The sequence below is a fragment of the Sus scrofa genome, chromosome 5 (assembly GCF_000003025.6).
Source record: "Sus scrofa isolate TJ Tabasco breed Duroc chromosome 5, Sscrofa11.1, whole genome shotgun sequence".
NCBI classification, from domain to species: domain Eukaryota; kingdom Metazoa; phylum Chordata; class Mammalia; order Artiodactyla; family Suidae; genus Sus; species Sus scrofa.
Genome location: NC_010447.5, coordinates 10055038 through 10069797, shown reverse-complemented (window position 1 = coordinate 10069797; position 14760 = coordinate 10055038). Strand labels below are relative to the sequence as shown.

Below are 14760 nucleotides of genomic sequence, written 5' to 3'. Positions count from 1 at the left end.
ACCTGTCTGAGCCTCTGCTCTCATCTCAAATGGGATGCAGTGATGCTGAAGCCTGGATCCCTGGACAAGGCTGGGGGCCACCTAGAGGGAGGAGGTGCTGACGGGCAGGCAGCGGGCTGGGCGGGGCCAGAGGAGGGCTTGGTGGCCTCACAGCCCCTCCCCGCCAGGACAAGCGCTTCACCTCGGGGAAGTACCAAGACGTGTATGTGGAGCTGAACCACATCAAGACGCGGTCGGAGCGGGAGATCGAGCAGCTGAAGGAGCACCTGCGCCTCGCCATGGCGGCCCTGCAGGAGAAGGAGGCCGTGCGCAACAGCCTGGCCGAGTAGAGGTGGGCGCCTGGGGTGGGCAGGGGTGAGGCCAGGCAGGGCACCAGGCCTGGAGGTGTGAGCTCAAGGCTCATCCTGGGCCAGGGCACTCCCTTCCCCTGGCCTCTGGATCCCGCTCTGTGAACGCAGACAGCGACAGACAGCTGTCAGTGACAGCTGACCCCTCGCGGTTGTCTTGGGGATCCCTCAGACTCAGCCAGAGGCTGCTTTGTACACTTGAGCATGTTTCTGCCGAGTGGGGCCGCAAGTTCAGGATCTCACGATCATCACCCCGTTCCCGACCCGGTGTGACAGCGCGTGCTTCTTAACACAGCCCCAGCCTCGGCCTGAGCCATCCATGCTCTTCCTCAGGGCTGGCAGTGCCCTAACTGATCCGCCTGGGCTTGAGTCCCAACCCAGATGTGCCCACCCCGCCATCAGACCCAGCAGCATGGCACGCGCCACTAACCGCTCTCAGTGTTCCTGTCACCCAGCGTCACCTCTCAGACATCACTGACGGAAGCTGTGCTCCACCCACTTAGTCTCTCAGTCGTCCTCGATTTGACAGGATTTAAAACGTTTTTATGAGGTTCCCGTCATGGCGCAGTGGCAAAGAATCTGACTAGGAACCGTGAGGTTGCAGGTTCGATCCCTGGCCTCACTCAGTGGGTTAGGGATCCGGTGTTGCCGTGAGCTGTGGTGTAGGTCACAGACTCGGCTTGGATCCTGCGTTGCTGTGGCTGTGGTGTAGGCTGGCAGCTGTAGCTCTGATTTGACCCCTAGCCTGGGAAACTTCATATGCCATGGATGTGGCCCTAAAAAGAAAAAAAAACATTTTTTTTTAATTTTATGATGCCTTTCCTAATACCGTATTTACCTGGAGCCTCCTCTTTCTTTGTCCTTTTTTTCTTTTCTTTTTTTTTTTTTTTTTGCCATTTCTTGGGCCACTCCCGCGGCATATGGAGGTTCCCAGGCTAGGGGTCTAATTGGAGCTGTAGCCACCGGCCTACACCGGAGCCACAGCAACGCGGGATCCAAGCCGCATCTGCAACCTACACCACAGCTCACGGCAACGCCGGATCCTTAACCCACTGAGCAAGGCCAGGGATCAAACCCACAACCTCATGGTTCCCAGTCAGATTCGTTAACCACTGAGCCACGATGGGAACTCCGGAGCCTCCTCTTTCTTATGGATTCCTAAGGCACTCAGGAGAGGCCACCTGCAGGCCAGGCTTGGGCAGATTCCTGGAGCAACAGAGATGGCCCAGCCTTTTGGGCCAAGAGGCATTGAAAGAAACTGCTGGCCACCCTTGCCTGGCCTAAGCAAGGGTGTTTTGTTTTTGTTTTTTTTTAGGGCCACACCTGCAGCATATGGAGGTTCGCAGGCTAGGGGTCAAATCAGAGCTATAGCCGCCAGCCTACACCACAGCCACAGCAACGTCAGATCCAAGCCACATCTGTGACCTACACCACAGCTCACGGCAACGCCAGATACTTAACCCACTGAGCGAGGCCAGGGATCAAACCTGCGTCCTCATGGATTCTAGTCAGATTTGTTTCTGCTGAGCCACGATGGGAAATTCTTGGGTTTTTTTAGTTGATTTACCGTGTTGTGTTCGTTTCTGGTGTACAGCAGAGTGATTCAGTTACACAGACACATTCGTTTTCAGATTCTTTTCCATTATATTTTACCAGAAGATACTGAATCTAGTTCCCTGTGCTCTACAGTAGGACCTTGTTGTTTCTTTTCTTTTTTCTTCTTTTTTCTTTTCTTTTTTTTGTTTTTGTCTTTTTGCGCCTTTTCTAGGGCCGTTCCCGCAGCATGTGGAGGTTCCCAGGCTAGGGGTCCAATTGGAGCTGTAGCCACTGGCCTACACCCCAGCCATAGCAACGACGGCTCCAAGCCGCATCTGCAACCTACACCACAGCAACGCCGGATCCTTAACCCACTGAGCAAGGCCAGGGATCGAACCCGCAACCTCATGGTTCCTAGTTGGATTCGTTAACCACTGCGCCACGACGGGAACGCCCATCTATTTTCTATGTAGAAGTTTGTACCTGCTCATCCCAAACTCCTAGTTTGTCCCACCCCTTTGGCAATTGTACGTTCTTTTGTTATATCTGGGGATCTGTTTCTGGCTTGTAAATACGTTCATTTGTATCTTGTTTTAAAAAAAATTCCATATTTAAGCGATATCGTGTCTTTGGCGACACGTAGCGTGATCATCTCTAGGTTCATCCACGTTGCCGCAAATGGCAGCACTTCGGAGTTCCTGCGGTGGCGCGGCGGAAACAAACCTGACTTTTGAGGATGCCAGTCCGCTCCCTCGCCTCCCTCACCCCGTGGGTCGGGGTCCAGCATTGCCGTGAACTGTGGTGCGGGTGGGAGACGTGACTTGGAGCCCGCGTGGCTGTGGCTGTGGCGTAGGCCAGTGACTACAGCTCCAGTTCGACCCCTAGCCTGCGAACTTCCGTAGGCCACAAATGTGGCCCCAAAAAGCCAAAAAAAAAAAAGAGGCATTATTTCATTCTTTTTATGGCTGAGTAGTATTCCCCTGGGTATATATGTACCACATCTCTGTCCACTCATCTGTCAGTGGACGTCGAGGTGGCTCTATGTCTTGACTGTAGTGAATAGTGCTGCTGTGAACACTGGGGCGCCTGTGTCCTTCCTAATTAGCAGTCACCCGCCCCGCCTTGTCTTCCAGGTCCTCACGGTCCAGCCCTGCTGCAGACCCCCAGCCCAAGGGGACCAGTTACCCTCCTTCCCTGCTGGATGGACGTCGGAAGCCAAGCTTTCTCCCCACCCCCTGTGGGCTGCACATGCACTCACACACCTACCACACACACACACACACACACACACACACACATGCACACACACACACACACACACACACTCCCTCTGCGTATCTGAGCGCGCCCCTAGCACTGGGTCTTACCTTGCACCTTCTTCAGGATTTTATATGTGAAGAGATTTTTATATAGATTTTTTTCCTTCCCTTCCCCCCCCCCGAAACACTTTATACTTTTTAAAAAGCAATCCCGGGTGGCTTATGCCTCCAACACTGGCTCCCCCTCTGTCTCCAGCTGCCTGCTTGGGCTTCTGGGCCCATGGCTCCATCCTGGGGTCTGGCAGCCACCATGGCAGGGCGGACTCTGGTGGGAGAGGCAGGGAGCCCACCACCCTCTTCCCACCCTACCTCCCACTAACTACTTCCTGCCCTGGGGGGACCCACTCCCTGGGACTCTGGACCGAGGGACAGATGGGCAGAGGGAGCCAGCAGCTGTCCCCACAGCCCCACCTCCTCTGAGGGGTGCCGGGCACAGATCTGCTGGAGCCGCCCCAAGCAGGCATTTCTCTCCTGCTCCATGAGCCTTCTTAACTTAATAAAATGTTCCAGCAGCCATGGTGTCCTAGATGGCTGGGCAGGGCGGGTGGTGGAGGCTGGGGTTTCTTACAGTGGCTTCACCTTGCCCACCGCCAGCACTCCACCCTTCCTGAGGCGGTGGCCTGTGGGCTTCTGAGGGTGGAGTTGAGAATCGGGTTCCTCCACCAGGCTTTGCAGCTCCACATGGGGTTCGCGGATGAGCAGAAGCAACAATGATGCCAGGGAGCTTGTTCAAAACACCAAGCCCAGGGGAGTTCCCTGGTGGCTCAGCAGATTATGGATCTGGCATTGTCATTGCTATGGCTCCAGTCACTGCTGAGGCATGGGTTTGATCCGGGCCCAGGGAGGGGAACTTCTGCATGCCGTGGCCGTAGCCAAAAAAAATCAAACAGAAAGAGAAAGATAATACAATAACACATTTTTAATTTTTTTTTTTTTTTAGGGCTGCACTAGCAGCACATAGAAGTTCTCAGGCTAGGGGTCGAATCCGGGCTGTAGCCACTGGCCTATGCCACAGCCACAGCAACACCAGAGCTGAGCTATGTCTGCAACCTGCACCACAGCTCACAGCAATGCCAGATCCTTAACCCAGTGAGCCAGGCCAGGGATCAAACCCTTATCCTCATGGATACCAGTTGGGTTCATTTCCACTGAGCCGCAATGGGAACTCCCCAAATAAGTTTTTTTAAAAAAGAAAGAAACACTAAATCCAAGGCCTGCCCTGACCTGAGTGAGAACTGCATGTCACAGAGCCCCTAGGGACTCACCTGCGCCTTGGTCTCAGAAGCCCTGGAGTGGGCGCTGTGCTCAGCCTTGGAGGGAGGAGCAGAGCTGAGACTTTCCCCGTGACTGACTTGGGCCAGCCACACCCCTCTGTGAGCCTTAATTTGCTCCTCCATCAAGTGGGTACCTTTCAGCCTCGGTCCTATACTGAGGCTGTGCCCCAAGGTCTTATCCAGCCCTAGCAGGGTTAGGGTGGGGGCCATGGGCGTGGCCACCCCAGGCCCACCAGGCTGGGTGGCCTCAAACTTGGCTGGCTGGCTGTGCAGATCCTGACCCCCTGTGGGGTCGGGACGTGGCCCCACGTCTGAGGAGCTGCTGGCGCAGCCTGGGCTGTCCGATTCGCAGGGCTGAGGCTAAGGTGATGAAGACGAAGGAGCAGCTTGAGCCAGCCTCGCCCCCTACAGCTGTTCCCATCAAGCCTCGGGCACCTCCCCTGGGCTGGGCACTGGGTGTGTAGAGCTGAAGAAGAGCTGGCCCTGCCCCCGACTGACGGAGGCCGCAAAAATAGGTCACATCACATTGGGTCCCAGAAGGCTGCAGGAAGCCAGAGGAGAGCCCCCCACCCCCAATCAGCCTGCAGGTCAAAGAGGGTTTGGGGAGGTGGCTTTGGAATATGACTTTTTCTAGACGGAAAAATCTGGAAGGGAATTCCAGTTCCAGGGGAATAGCAGGAACAAATGTCCTGTGAACCTCTGTGATGTGTTCAGGGAACGACCTATGGCAGAGCCGGCTGTGGGATGTAGGGAACAGTGACCATGACCTTGCCCGTGATGGTTTAGGAATGGCCATGGGATGCAGCTCCCACCGGTGAGATGCCAGGAAGTCTTGGCTGGGAGAGGGGGGGGTTCGAGGGGTCATCAGGAAAGGACCTCCTTGGTTTTTTGTGGTGGTTTTTTTCTATACAGTTTCATTGAACTATGGAGTTCCAGTTGTGGCCCAGCAGGTTAAGAACCTGACATAGCGTCCTTGAGGGTAACAGCCTTGCTCAGTGGGTTAAGGACCTGGCATGGCTGTGGCCGGCAGCTGCAGCTCCAGTTCGACCCCTAGCCTGGGAACCTCCAAATGCTGCGGGTGCAGCCCTAAAAATGAACTGTTTCATTGACAACGTTGTGATCCTGTCTGCTGTGCTACAAAGTGATTCCGTTACCCGTGTGCACACATCCGTTCTCTTTCAGATTCTTTTCCCATGGAGATGATCACAGAATATTGGATAGAGGTCCCCACGGGCCAGTCACTCATAAACCACATCCCTTGCTCTTAAGGGGCACAAAGCCTCCGTCTCCCGGCCTTTGGACCGTGTTGGGTGGAATCCCCATGTTGCCACCATCTCGCCTCATTAATAGGCTAAAAATGGCCAAGCAGAAAGAGAGATGAACCAGGACTCCCGAGCCATCACATCACCCAGGCTTGGTGCTGCCCCACCTCAGGACATCTTGTCTGCTGAGATAAGGAGCATCCTGTGAGCAGCCCCAGCATCCAGGGCCCCGCCCACCCTCACATGCTCTGATGCCTCCCCCCACCCCTCCCGCCCCGGCCCTCCTGAGCATCCCCTGTCCATCCCGTTTCCATGACTCCCTCAGCCCAATCTGGGCTGCCCATGGCAACACCTTACCACTGTAGGCTCCCACCCCACCCTCTCCTTAGGCAGGGCTACCTGGACCAGCTGAAAAATCAGGCCAACTTATGAGCAAGTGCCCCACCTCTGTTTAAAAACAACGAACTATCCGTTCCCACCCCGCCCCACGAAACTAGCTCAAATGAACAGGGCCAGCGATATGAAAAGCTGGAATTTTCACGCACTGCTGGTGAGCGTGTTCTTGGTACCAGCACTATGGGGAGCTGTTGGCGGTTTCTTATAAAGTTAAACACGCACGTGCCCCGTGACCCAGCATTTCCACCCCTACCTGTACACTCAAGAGAAACGAGTGCTCAGGTTTACTAAGCAACTAGGATAATCACATTCATATCAGCCTCACTGTTACCAGCCCAAATCTGAAAATAGTACGTATGCCCATCAACAGTAGGATGGGAGTTCCTATCGTGGCGCAGTGGTTAACGAATCTGACTAGGAACCATGAGGTTGTGGGTTCGATCCCTGCCCTTGCTCAGTGGGTTAACGATCCGGCGTTGCCGTGAGCTGTGGTGTAGGTCGCAGACGTGGCTCGGATCCCGTGTTGCTGTGGCTCTGGCGTAGGCCAGCGGCTACAGCTTCGATTGAACCCCTAGCCTGGGAACTTCCATATGCCATGGGAGTGGCCCAAGAAATGGCAAAAAGACAAAAAAAAAAAAAAGAAAGAAAGAAATGGTGGTGGAGTTCCCATCGTGGCTCAGCAGGTTAAGAACCTGACTAGTATCCATGAGGATGTGGGTTCGAGCCCTGGCCTCCCTCAGTAGATTAAGGATCTGGTGTTGCTGCAAGCTGCAGCAAAGGTCGCAGACGCAGCTCAGATCCCCCTGATTCGACTCCAGCCCAGGAAGTTCCATATGCTGCGGATGTGGTCCTAAAAAGAAAAACAGAAGGAAAAAAAAAGGTGGCACATCATACATTAGTATATTTTGTGGCAATAAAACAAAGAATTACTTCTGCATGCAACAAACCAAGTCTTCCAGACATAACGTTAAGTGAAAGAAACCAGCCGCAAAAAGGCTTAAGCTGTATAATTCCTTTTTTTTTATTTTTAGGGCTGCACCTGCAGCATATGGACATTCCCAGGCTAGAGGTCGAATTGGAGCTGCAGCTGCAGGCCTATGCCACAGCCACAGCAACACCAGATCTGAGCCACGTCTGCAAACTACACCACAGCTCCCAAGAAATGGCAAAAAGACCAAAAACAAAAGTTCCAGATCTTAACCTGGCTGGTAGTCACAGGTAAAAATATACCACACTGTACACTTAATGATGTGTGCATTTGACTGTGTGAATCATGTCTAATTTTTCAAAACACCCAAACATCCAGGGTTCTAGCAGGTGCCCAGGTGAGGCTCGTGGGGAAACCCCAGTAACCTGTTAGACAAGGAACCTGGCCAAAACCACAGGGTTTGGTTGTAAGGTCTGGTCTCCTCAGGCAGCCACGCATGTGTCATAGAAACAGCACAGGTGCCAATTTGTCTGCGTTCAAACCCCAACTGCTGCTCCTTATGAAGTCACTCCCTCCCTGGGCTTTATTTCCCCATCTCTTAAATGGGGATGATAATGTCCACACAGAGTCATTCAGGTATTAAATCACCAACTGTTTCAATGAACGATTGCTGCGTAACCAACTACCATAAACTTCTTTTTTGTCTATAGTTCTTTTAGGGCTACACCCACGGCATATGGAAGTTCCCAGACTAGGGGTCCAATCGGAGTGGCAGCCGCCAGTCTACGCCAGAGCCACAGCAACGCAGGAACCAAGCCGTGTCTGCGACCTACACCACAGCTCACGGCAACACCGGATCCTCAACCCACTGAGTGAGGCCAGGGATCGAACCTGCAACCTCATGGTTCCTAGTCAGATTCGTTTCTGCTGCACCATGACGGGAACTCTGAAAACAGGTATTTCTTATCACTCATGGTCCTACTGGGCTCAACTGGACAGTTTTCTTGGCGTCTGTTTTCCAGTTATTCATGACGATGCCTGAGCTGAAGTCACCTGAAGGCTTGGCTTGGTTGGACATGCACAATGGCTTCCTCACTCATAGGTCTGGTGCCTCAGCTGGGATGGAGGCCACAGCTGGGGGCCACCCCTCTCCCGCTTTCTCCACGTAGCCACTTCCTGTGGCTAGCTTGGGCTTCCACATGGCATGGCGGTCTCAGGGCACTCTCTAGTCTGATTCCTCCCATGGTGGTTTAAACTCTCCTTTAGAGAGTTTCAAGTGCTGCTGGTGGAATCTACAAGCCTCTTATGACAGGCTGGGAAGTGCTGTGGCATTGCTTACCTCACATGAGTCAAAGGCAAATTCACAGCGCTGGCCCAGATTCAAGGGCAGCAGCCAACACCAGGGCATGCATGCCAGGGGCTGGTTCACTGGGCGTCATTTTCTTCTCTGTTCCTGCTTCTCCACCTAACGCTCCAGCTCCTCCTTCTCATTCCCCTTTGTGGGCTATTCTTCTGCCCAGCCCTCTAATGCTGGGCGTCCCCTAGGTCTGTCCCCAGCTCTGCTGTCTTCTCCTACATACTCCCATGTGACAACCTTGATCTCTGTCTTTGATCTCTTGTCCTTGGCTTTTGTCTGTCTCCACCCCAGATCTTTCTTGGGAATTCCAGACCTGGGCAGCCTCAGTCTCAAGGCCACTGTCCTGGCCCTGTCTCCAACATGCTCCTCTTCAGTTAATTACATGAAGCCACAGGGAGGTCCCACTGTGGCTCAGCAATAATGCATCAGACTAGTAACCATGAGGATGTAGGTTTGATCCCTGGCCCTGCTCAGTGGATTAAGGATCTGACGTTGCCATGAGCCGTGGTGTATGTTGCGGATGCAGCTCAGACCGAATGTTGCTGTGGTTGTGACATAGGCGGGCAGCTGCAGCTCTGATTCAGCCCCTAGCCTGGAAACTTCCATATGCTGAGGATGCAGCCCTGGGAAAAAAAAAAAAAAAAAAAGGGAAGCCATAATGAGCACAGAGGATGCAGCAAACCCAGGCTGGGCAGTCAGGAGGCTGGGCGGGTAGAGCGAGTGTTTGAGGTCAAATGAACGCTGCATTCAAAGGCACTAAGTTCATTCAGGCACAGTGCCTCTGGGTTTGGCTTGAGTTTGGAGTGCACAGAGGGATCTGAAATGAGCCCGAAGGGACAGGCCAGAGCTAGAAGTCAATCTGCAAGGAAGATGGGGACCGTGGATCCAAGCTCTAGATGTAATCTTTTTAAAATTAATTAATTACTTAATTTTGTATGGTTGCACCCACGGCATATGGAAGTTCCCGGGCCAGGGATTCGGTATGAGCCCTCAGCTACAACCTAGGTTGAAGCTGTGTCAATGCCGGCTCCTTTAATCCACTACACTGGGCCAGGGATCGAACCTGAGCCGCCAAGTAACCAGAGCCACTGCAGTCCACTTCTTAACCCACTGTGCCACAGCGGGAGCTCCCTCTACCTTTAATCTTAACCCAGTGGGGAGCCACTGGGGAGTTTTCGGGCGGTGCCCTTGCTCAGGATGGAGGTCTGGGCAAAGACAAGGTCATGGGCACCATCGGCACATGGGGTCAGTGATGGCTCCGAGCTGGCCTCGGGGGTGCTGTGTAGCAGCGGGCAGAGGGTCGGAGAGGAGGACAGGACCCTGAGAAAGGGCAACAGGTGCGCTCCCAGCAGTCGAGGGAGCGAATGCTTTGAGAAGGGGGTGGCCAATGAGGGTCTCGAGAAAAAGCCTGCCAAGGAGCCACTGAATTTCATCAGGCCACCAAGGAGGGTGGGGAGCCATGTGGGGAGGGGGCCGTGTGGGTAGACGGAGAAGCGTGGTTGCTTCCTCGTCACCTTTACCCTTTACACCTAAATTTTCAGTCACTCTCCCAACCCATCAGGGGCTCTGAGACCACCCACCCACCCTCAGCTCCAGGGACCGGCAGCTCCTCTGGGAAGAGGGAGGCAATGTCACCCCCAAGAGCACTAATGACGCAGACTCTGCCGTGACGCCTGTGGGAGCCCGAAGAATGAAGGAGTAAGAATTCAGGTCTTGGCGGGGGCAGCCAGCCCTTCGCTCCATATCCTAGCTCTTAGCTCTGCAAACTTGGGCAAGTTATATACGTTTTCTGTGCCTCCGTTTCCTCAGCTGCAAATGGGGAGAGTAGTGCCTCCTGCCTTGCAGAACTATTGCGAAGCTCAAAAATCCGCCAATGTGTGTAAAATGCCGAGAAGAGGGCCCAGGACGTAGGAAGTGCCATAAAAACGTTAGTTATTGTTGTGGTGCGGTGATGAGGAGTAAATAAAATAATGGAAGTAAAATGCATGCACGGGGCCCAGAACACAGTTCGTATTTCAAAAGCAGGAGCGGAGTTCCCGTCGTGGCACAACGGAAACAAATCCGACTAGGAACCAGGGAGGTTGCCGGTTCCATCCCTGGCCTCGCTCATTGGGTTAAAGATCTGGCGTTGCCGTGAGCTGTGGTGTAGGTCACACACGCGGCTTGGATCTGGCGTTGTTGTGGCTGTGGCGTAGACCGGCAGCTGTAGTTCCGATCAGACCCCTAGCCTGGGAACCTCCATATGCCGCAGGTACAGCCCTAAAAGGAAAAAAGACCAAAAAAAAAGCAGGAGCTATTATTTCATTAGTGGCGGTCAGAAGTCAGCCACTGCCCCCTGCCATCCCCAGGAGAGCTGGTTAAACTCTGTCCAGACCCCAATCCCATGGCCTGTGAGAGTCCAGGCCTCTTCCTTCAATTTGGGTGGGTTCCCACCTGTGGTTTTCAGGGCATCCTGAGACGTCTCTTCTCCTGGGACGAGATGAAAAAAGCCAAGTACAAAGTCAGCCCCCTCGGGGGCTCTGTTAGTCCTCTGGGAAAGCGTGTCCTCCTAGGGAACTTTCACATCCTGCTCCGGCACCATCTCCACCCCGGCAGGTAGGGACGCCTGGCGCCCTAGGGGGGATCCCACCTGGCCTCAGGGTGCTGCCCCATCTCTACCCTGATACCCATTTGCCACCCTTGCATGTAGCAGCTTTTCCCTGTCCCCATGTCCATCCCTCACTCCGCCTTGTCCCTGGTCCTCACCCTCTGCTTTTTCCTCTCCCATTCAATGTGCACTTCACCCGTGAAGGGCAGGGAGGGGGTTCGCTTTTTTTTCTGTTTTTTTTTTTTTTTTTAAGGGCCGCACCTTCGGTATATGGTAGTTCCCGGGCTAGGGGCTGAGTCAGAGCCACATTTGCCAGCTTAGAGCACAGCTCACAGCACAGCTCACAGCAACGCCAGATCCTTAACCCACTGAGCAAGGCCCAGGATCGAACCCATGTCCTCATGGATCCCAGTTGGGTTTATTAGCCACTGAGCCACAACGGGAACTCTCCAGCAGGGGTTTTCTACAACAGAGCTTTCCCTTGGTGAAACCCTGCTCTGATCCCCAGTGTCCCTTATAGCCAAGTCTTGGCACATGAGCCCTACCCCGGCCCCCTCTCTCTGTCCCTTCAGGATCCCTGGACTCCAGATTTCCACCACAGAAAGGCATCTGCAGCACCCAGGGGTGCCCAGCCAGGCACCTGTCTGTCCTTACCCCTCTCCTCCACATGCACTGGCCCACTCCCGCCCCTCCCCTGCTAAACCAGGACTCAGATCAGTAAACATCTGCCGCCTCCAAGAAGTCCTCCCAGATCCCCAAGGCGGAGCGAGATGCCTGCTCTAGCTTCCGTAGCCCTTGCACTGGACACATACTCTCCACCTGGCTCCCTCAGACTGTGATTCCCCTGAAGCCAGGGACCAGCTCTGATTTGCCTCTGTTTCCCCAGGGCCTGGCACAAAGCACATGGAGTCTCAGCTGGATGGGTGTTTGTTGATTGACTGACTGACCGAATGGAAGTGAAAGACTATTGAGCCAGTCACCCTCCAGACTGGGCAAGCCACAGCCTCCGCCTCACCCCCACGCCAAATGGCAAAGGGCTGGGTCTCCCCATAAACCAGCTGGGAAGCCTGGCAGCCAGCCCGAGGGGCTAGGCGCTAATGGCAGTTTCCAGTACATGAAAGGGCCTAAGCCGTGACTGTGAGTCACCGCTGTCAACCCAGCACCCCATCAGGATTTTACAAGGGCTCTGAGGCCCCAGGGAAGGGGGTGCTCGCATTGGCAGAGCTTTGGCCGGGAACAGACGTTTTAGACAGCATCCCTGTGGACGCCGGCCAAAGCCCTTTGAAATGCTGTCACCAATTTACAGAGGAGGAAACCGAGGCTCCGAGAGGGGACGTGACTCACCGAGGTCAAGAATGTAGTGAGTCACATCGCGGCATGTCTGGCAGCAGAGCCCAAGGCTTCTCCTTACTCAGGCTGCCTTCTCCGACAGAAAAGTATCTGCCTTTTGTGGAGCACGTGCTGTGTGCCAGGCCCTGGACATGCATGAGCCCCCGTCTTAAAGAAGAATAATCTCATTCATTAATTTCAATCATGAGAATGAATAATCTCAGTCATTGCATTATTTTTTTAATGTGTATTTATTTTTTATTCCTTTCTTTTCCTGGCACATTTTTGAGGGTTTTTTTTTTTTCTCATTGTCTAAAGTTTTACTAAAGTCTAGTTGATTTACAAGGCTGTGATCATTTGCACAGCAAAGGGACTCAGTTACACAGAGACACGTATCCATTCTTTTTCAGATTCTTTTCCTATGCAGATGATCACAGACTAGACAGACAGCACATTAGCGCCTTTAATCCCCAGAACAACCCCCGAGGGAGGGGAAGTTCCCAGCTAGGGGTTGAATCGGAGCTGCAGCTGACGGCCTACCCCACAGCCACAGGAAAGCAGGATTCAAGCCGCATAGGCAACCTACACCACAGCTCATGGCAGCGCTGGGTCCTTAACCCACTAAGTGAAGCCAGGGATTGAACTTGCATCCTCATGGATCCTAGTTGGGCTCCTAACCTGTTGAGCCACAGCGGGAACTCCTGCCTCCATTTTGTATGTGAGGAGCTGGGACTCAGCAGCACAGGAGTTGCAGGGGCTGGAGTCCAGGTCTGTGGGCCTCGTAGCACAAGGGGCTTCCTGGGCTGAACAAGGTTTTTCTTTGGAAACTGCCTGGAGGCCACGTGCCTCGGGTCCCCTGCTTGGGGCAAAGGTGTGGAGGGAGGCGTGGGGGCACCTCGGTGGGCTGACTTGGGTGAACCACCTCCACACTCCTGCTCACTTTCCCTAGCAAAGCAGATCAAGAGCTTCCTCCCGAGTTCCCGCTGTGGCTCAGCGGTAATGAACCTGACTAATATCCATGAGGACGCAGCTTCAGTCCCTGGCCTGGTTGAGGATCCAGTGTTGCAGTGAGCTGTGGTGTAAGTGGCAGACATAGCTCAGATCTGGCATTGCTGTGGCTGTAGCATAGGCTGGCAGCTGCAGCTCCGATTCAACCCCGGGCCTGGGAACCTCCGTATATCGCAGGTATGGCCCTAAAAAGAGAAAGAAAAAAAAAAAAGAGCTTCCTCCCAAGGGGGCCAGGCAGGCTGGAGACCCCTAGAAAGGGCAGGAAAGTGAGAGCAGCTCCAGCCTCACCCCTGGGTCCTGGGCGTACCAACCACTCTTTCTTCTCCAAGCTCCTCACTTCTTGCAGCGTGGCTTCCTGCCTGGACCTCCAACCCCACTCCCTGGACTCCCACCCCAGACCCTCCCCCGCTCTGGCCACCCTGGACCCATTCTTTCCAAGCTCCCCCCTTGCAGTTCCTCGAGGTCCTGGTTCAGCCACAGAGCCTCTGTGCCTCCTCCCCCATCCGTGTAGGGGGTGGCGCCCGCATCCCAAAGTTGCTCATTTGGCTTGGCCACCTGCTAACCCTGTGACCTTCGATGAGCTTCAAGAGGGAGGACAGCTGACTGCACTGGGCAAGCGGGTGTGCTGGGTGACTAATGGTGGACACGCTTCACCTGCAGGGTGACATTTCCGCACTGATGCGGAGGAGCCGAGGGGGTGCTGCCGAGAGACCTTTGCGTGGGACCCAGCCGGCTGTGACCCTGGGGCAGATTCTCACATTCTCCCGTTTCCTTAGGAAGACGGGTTTGGAGGAATTTTCAGCCCCATGCCCAGGGTTCCCCCCATACCCCAGACCCCGACCTCATGCATCCTCTCGCCTCTTCGCTCGCTCCTTCATTGATCCATTCATTCAGGCAAAGCCTGTGCCTGTACAGGAACATTCATTGCTGCTTTGGAATGAGTCGGAAGCGTTTATTATTTTTATGCTGTTATTTATTTTTTGCTTTTTAGGGCCACAGGTGCAGCATATGGACGTTGCCAGGATAGGGTTTGAATTGGAGCTACAGCTGCTGGCCTGCACCACAGCCACAGCAATGCAGGATCCCAGCCCCATCTGCAACCTACACCACAGCTCATGGCAACGCTGGATCCCTGACCCACTGAGTGAAGCCAGGGATCGAACCCGCATCCTTATGGAAGCTCTAGCACAATGCTTCTACTTATGTTCCTTTCACCAGAACTTGGTCACATGGCCACTCCTAACTGCAAAAGAGGCCACTTTGGGCGGCCATGTGCCCAAGCCAAACCTCAGAGACCACGTCCTTGTGCTCAAAGAGGACATGGATATTGACCCTCTATCATCAGTATTTGCACCTCAGCTGCCTAAGATTCAGAAAGCATCTTGGGAATTATTTTTTTTTTTTTGTCTTTTTGCTA

At 54.0% G+C, this 14760-nt stretch overlaps 1 protein-coding gene across 2 annotated transcripts in view; it reads left to right on the top strand.

The window, feature by feature from the left end:
* Positions 1-3718, top strand: part of TRIOBP (TRIO and F-actin binding protein) — a 66589-nt gene extending 62871 nt beyond the window's left edge. For both annotated transcript variants that reach the window (XM_021091502.1, XM_013997526.2), the window contains 2 exons: positions 168-331; positions 3017-3718. In XM_021091502.1, coding sequence (XP_020947161.1) covers positions 168-329 — 162 coding nt within the window. In that variant the 3' untranslated portion in view covers positions 330-331; positions 3017-3718. The remainder of the gene's footprint in view (positions 1-167; positions 332-3016) is intronic.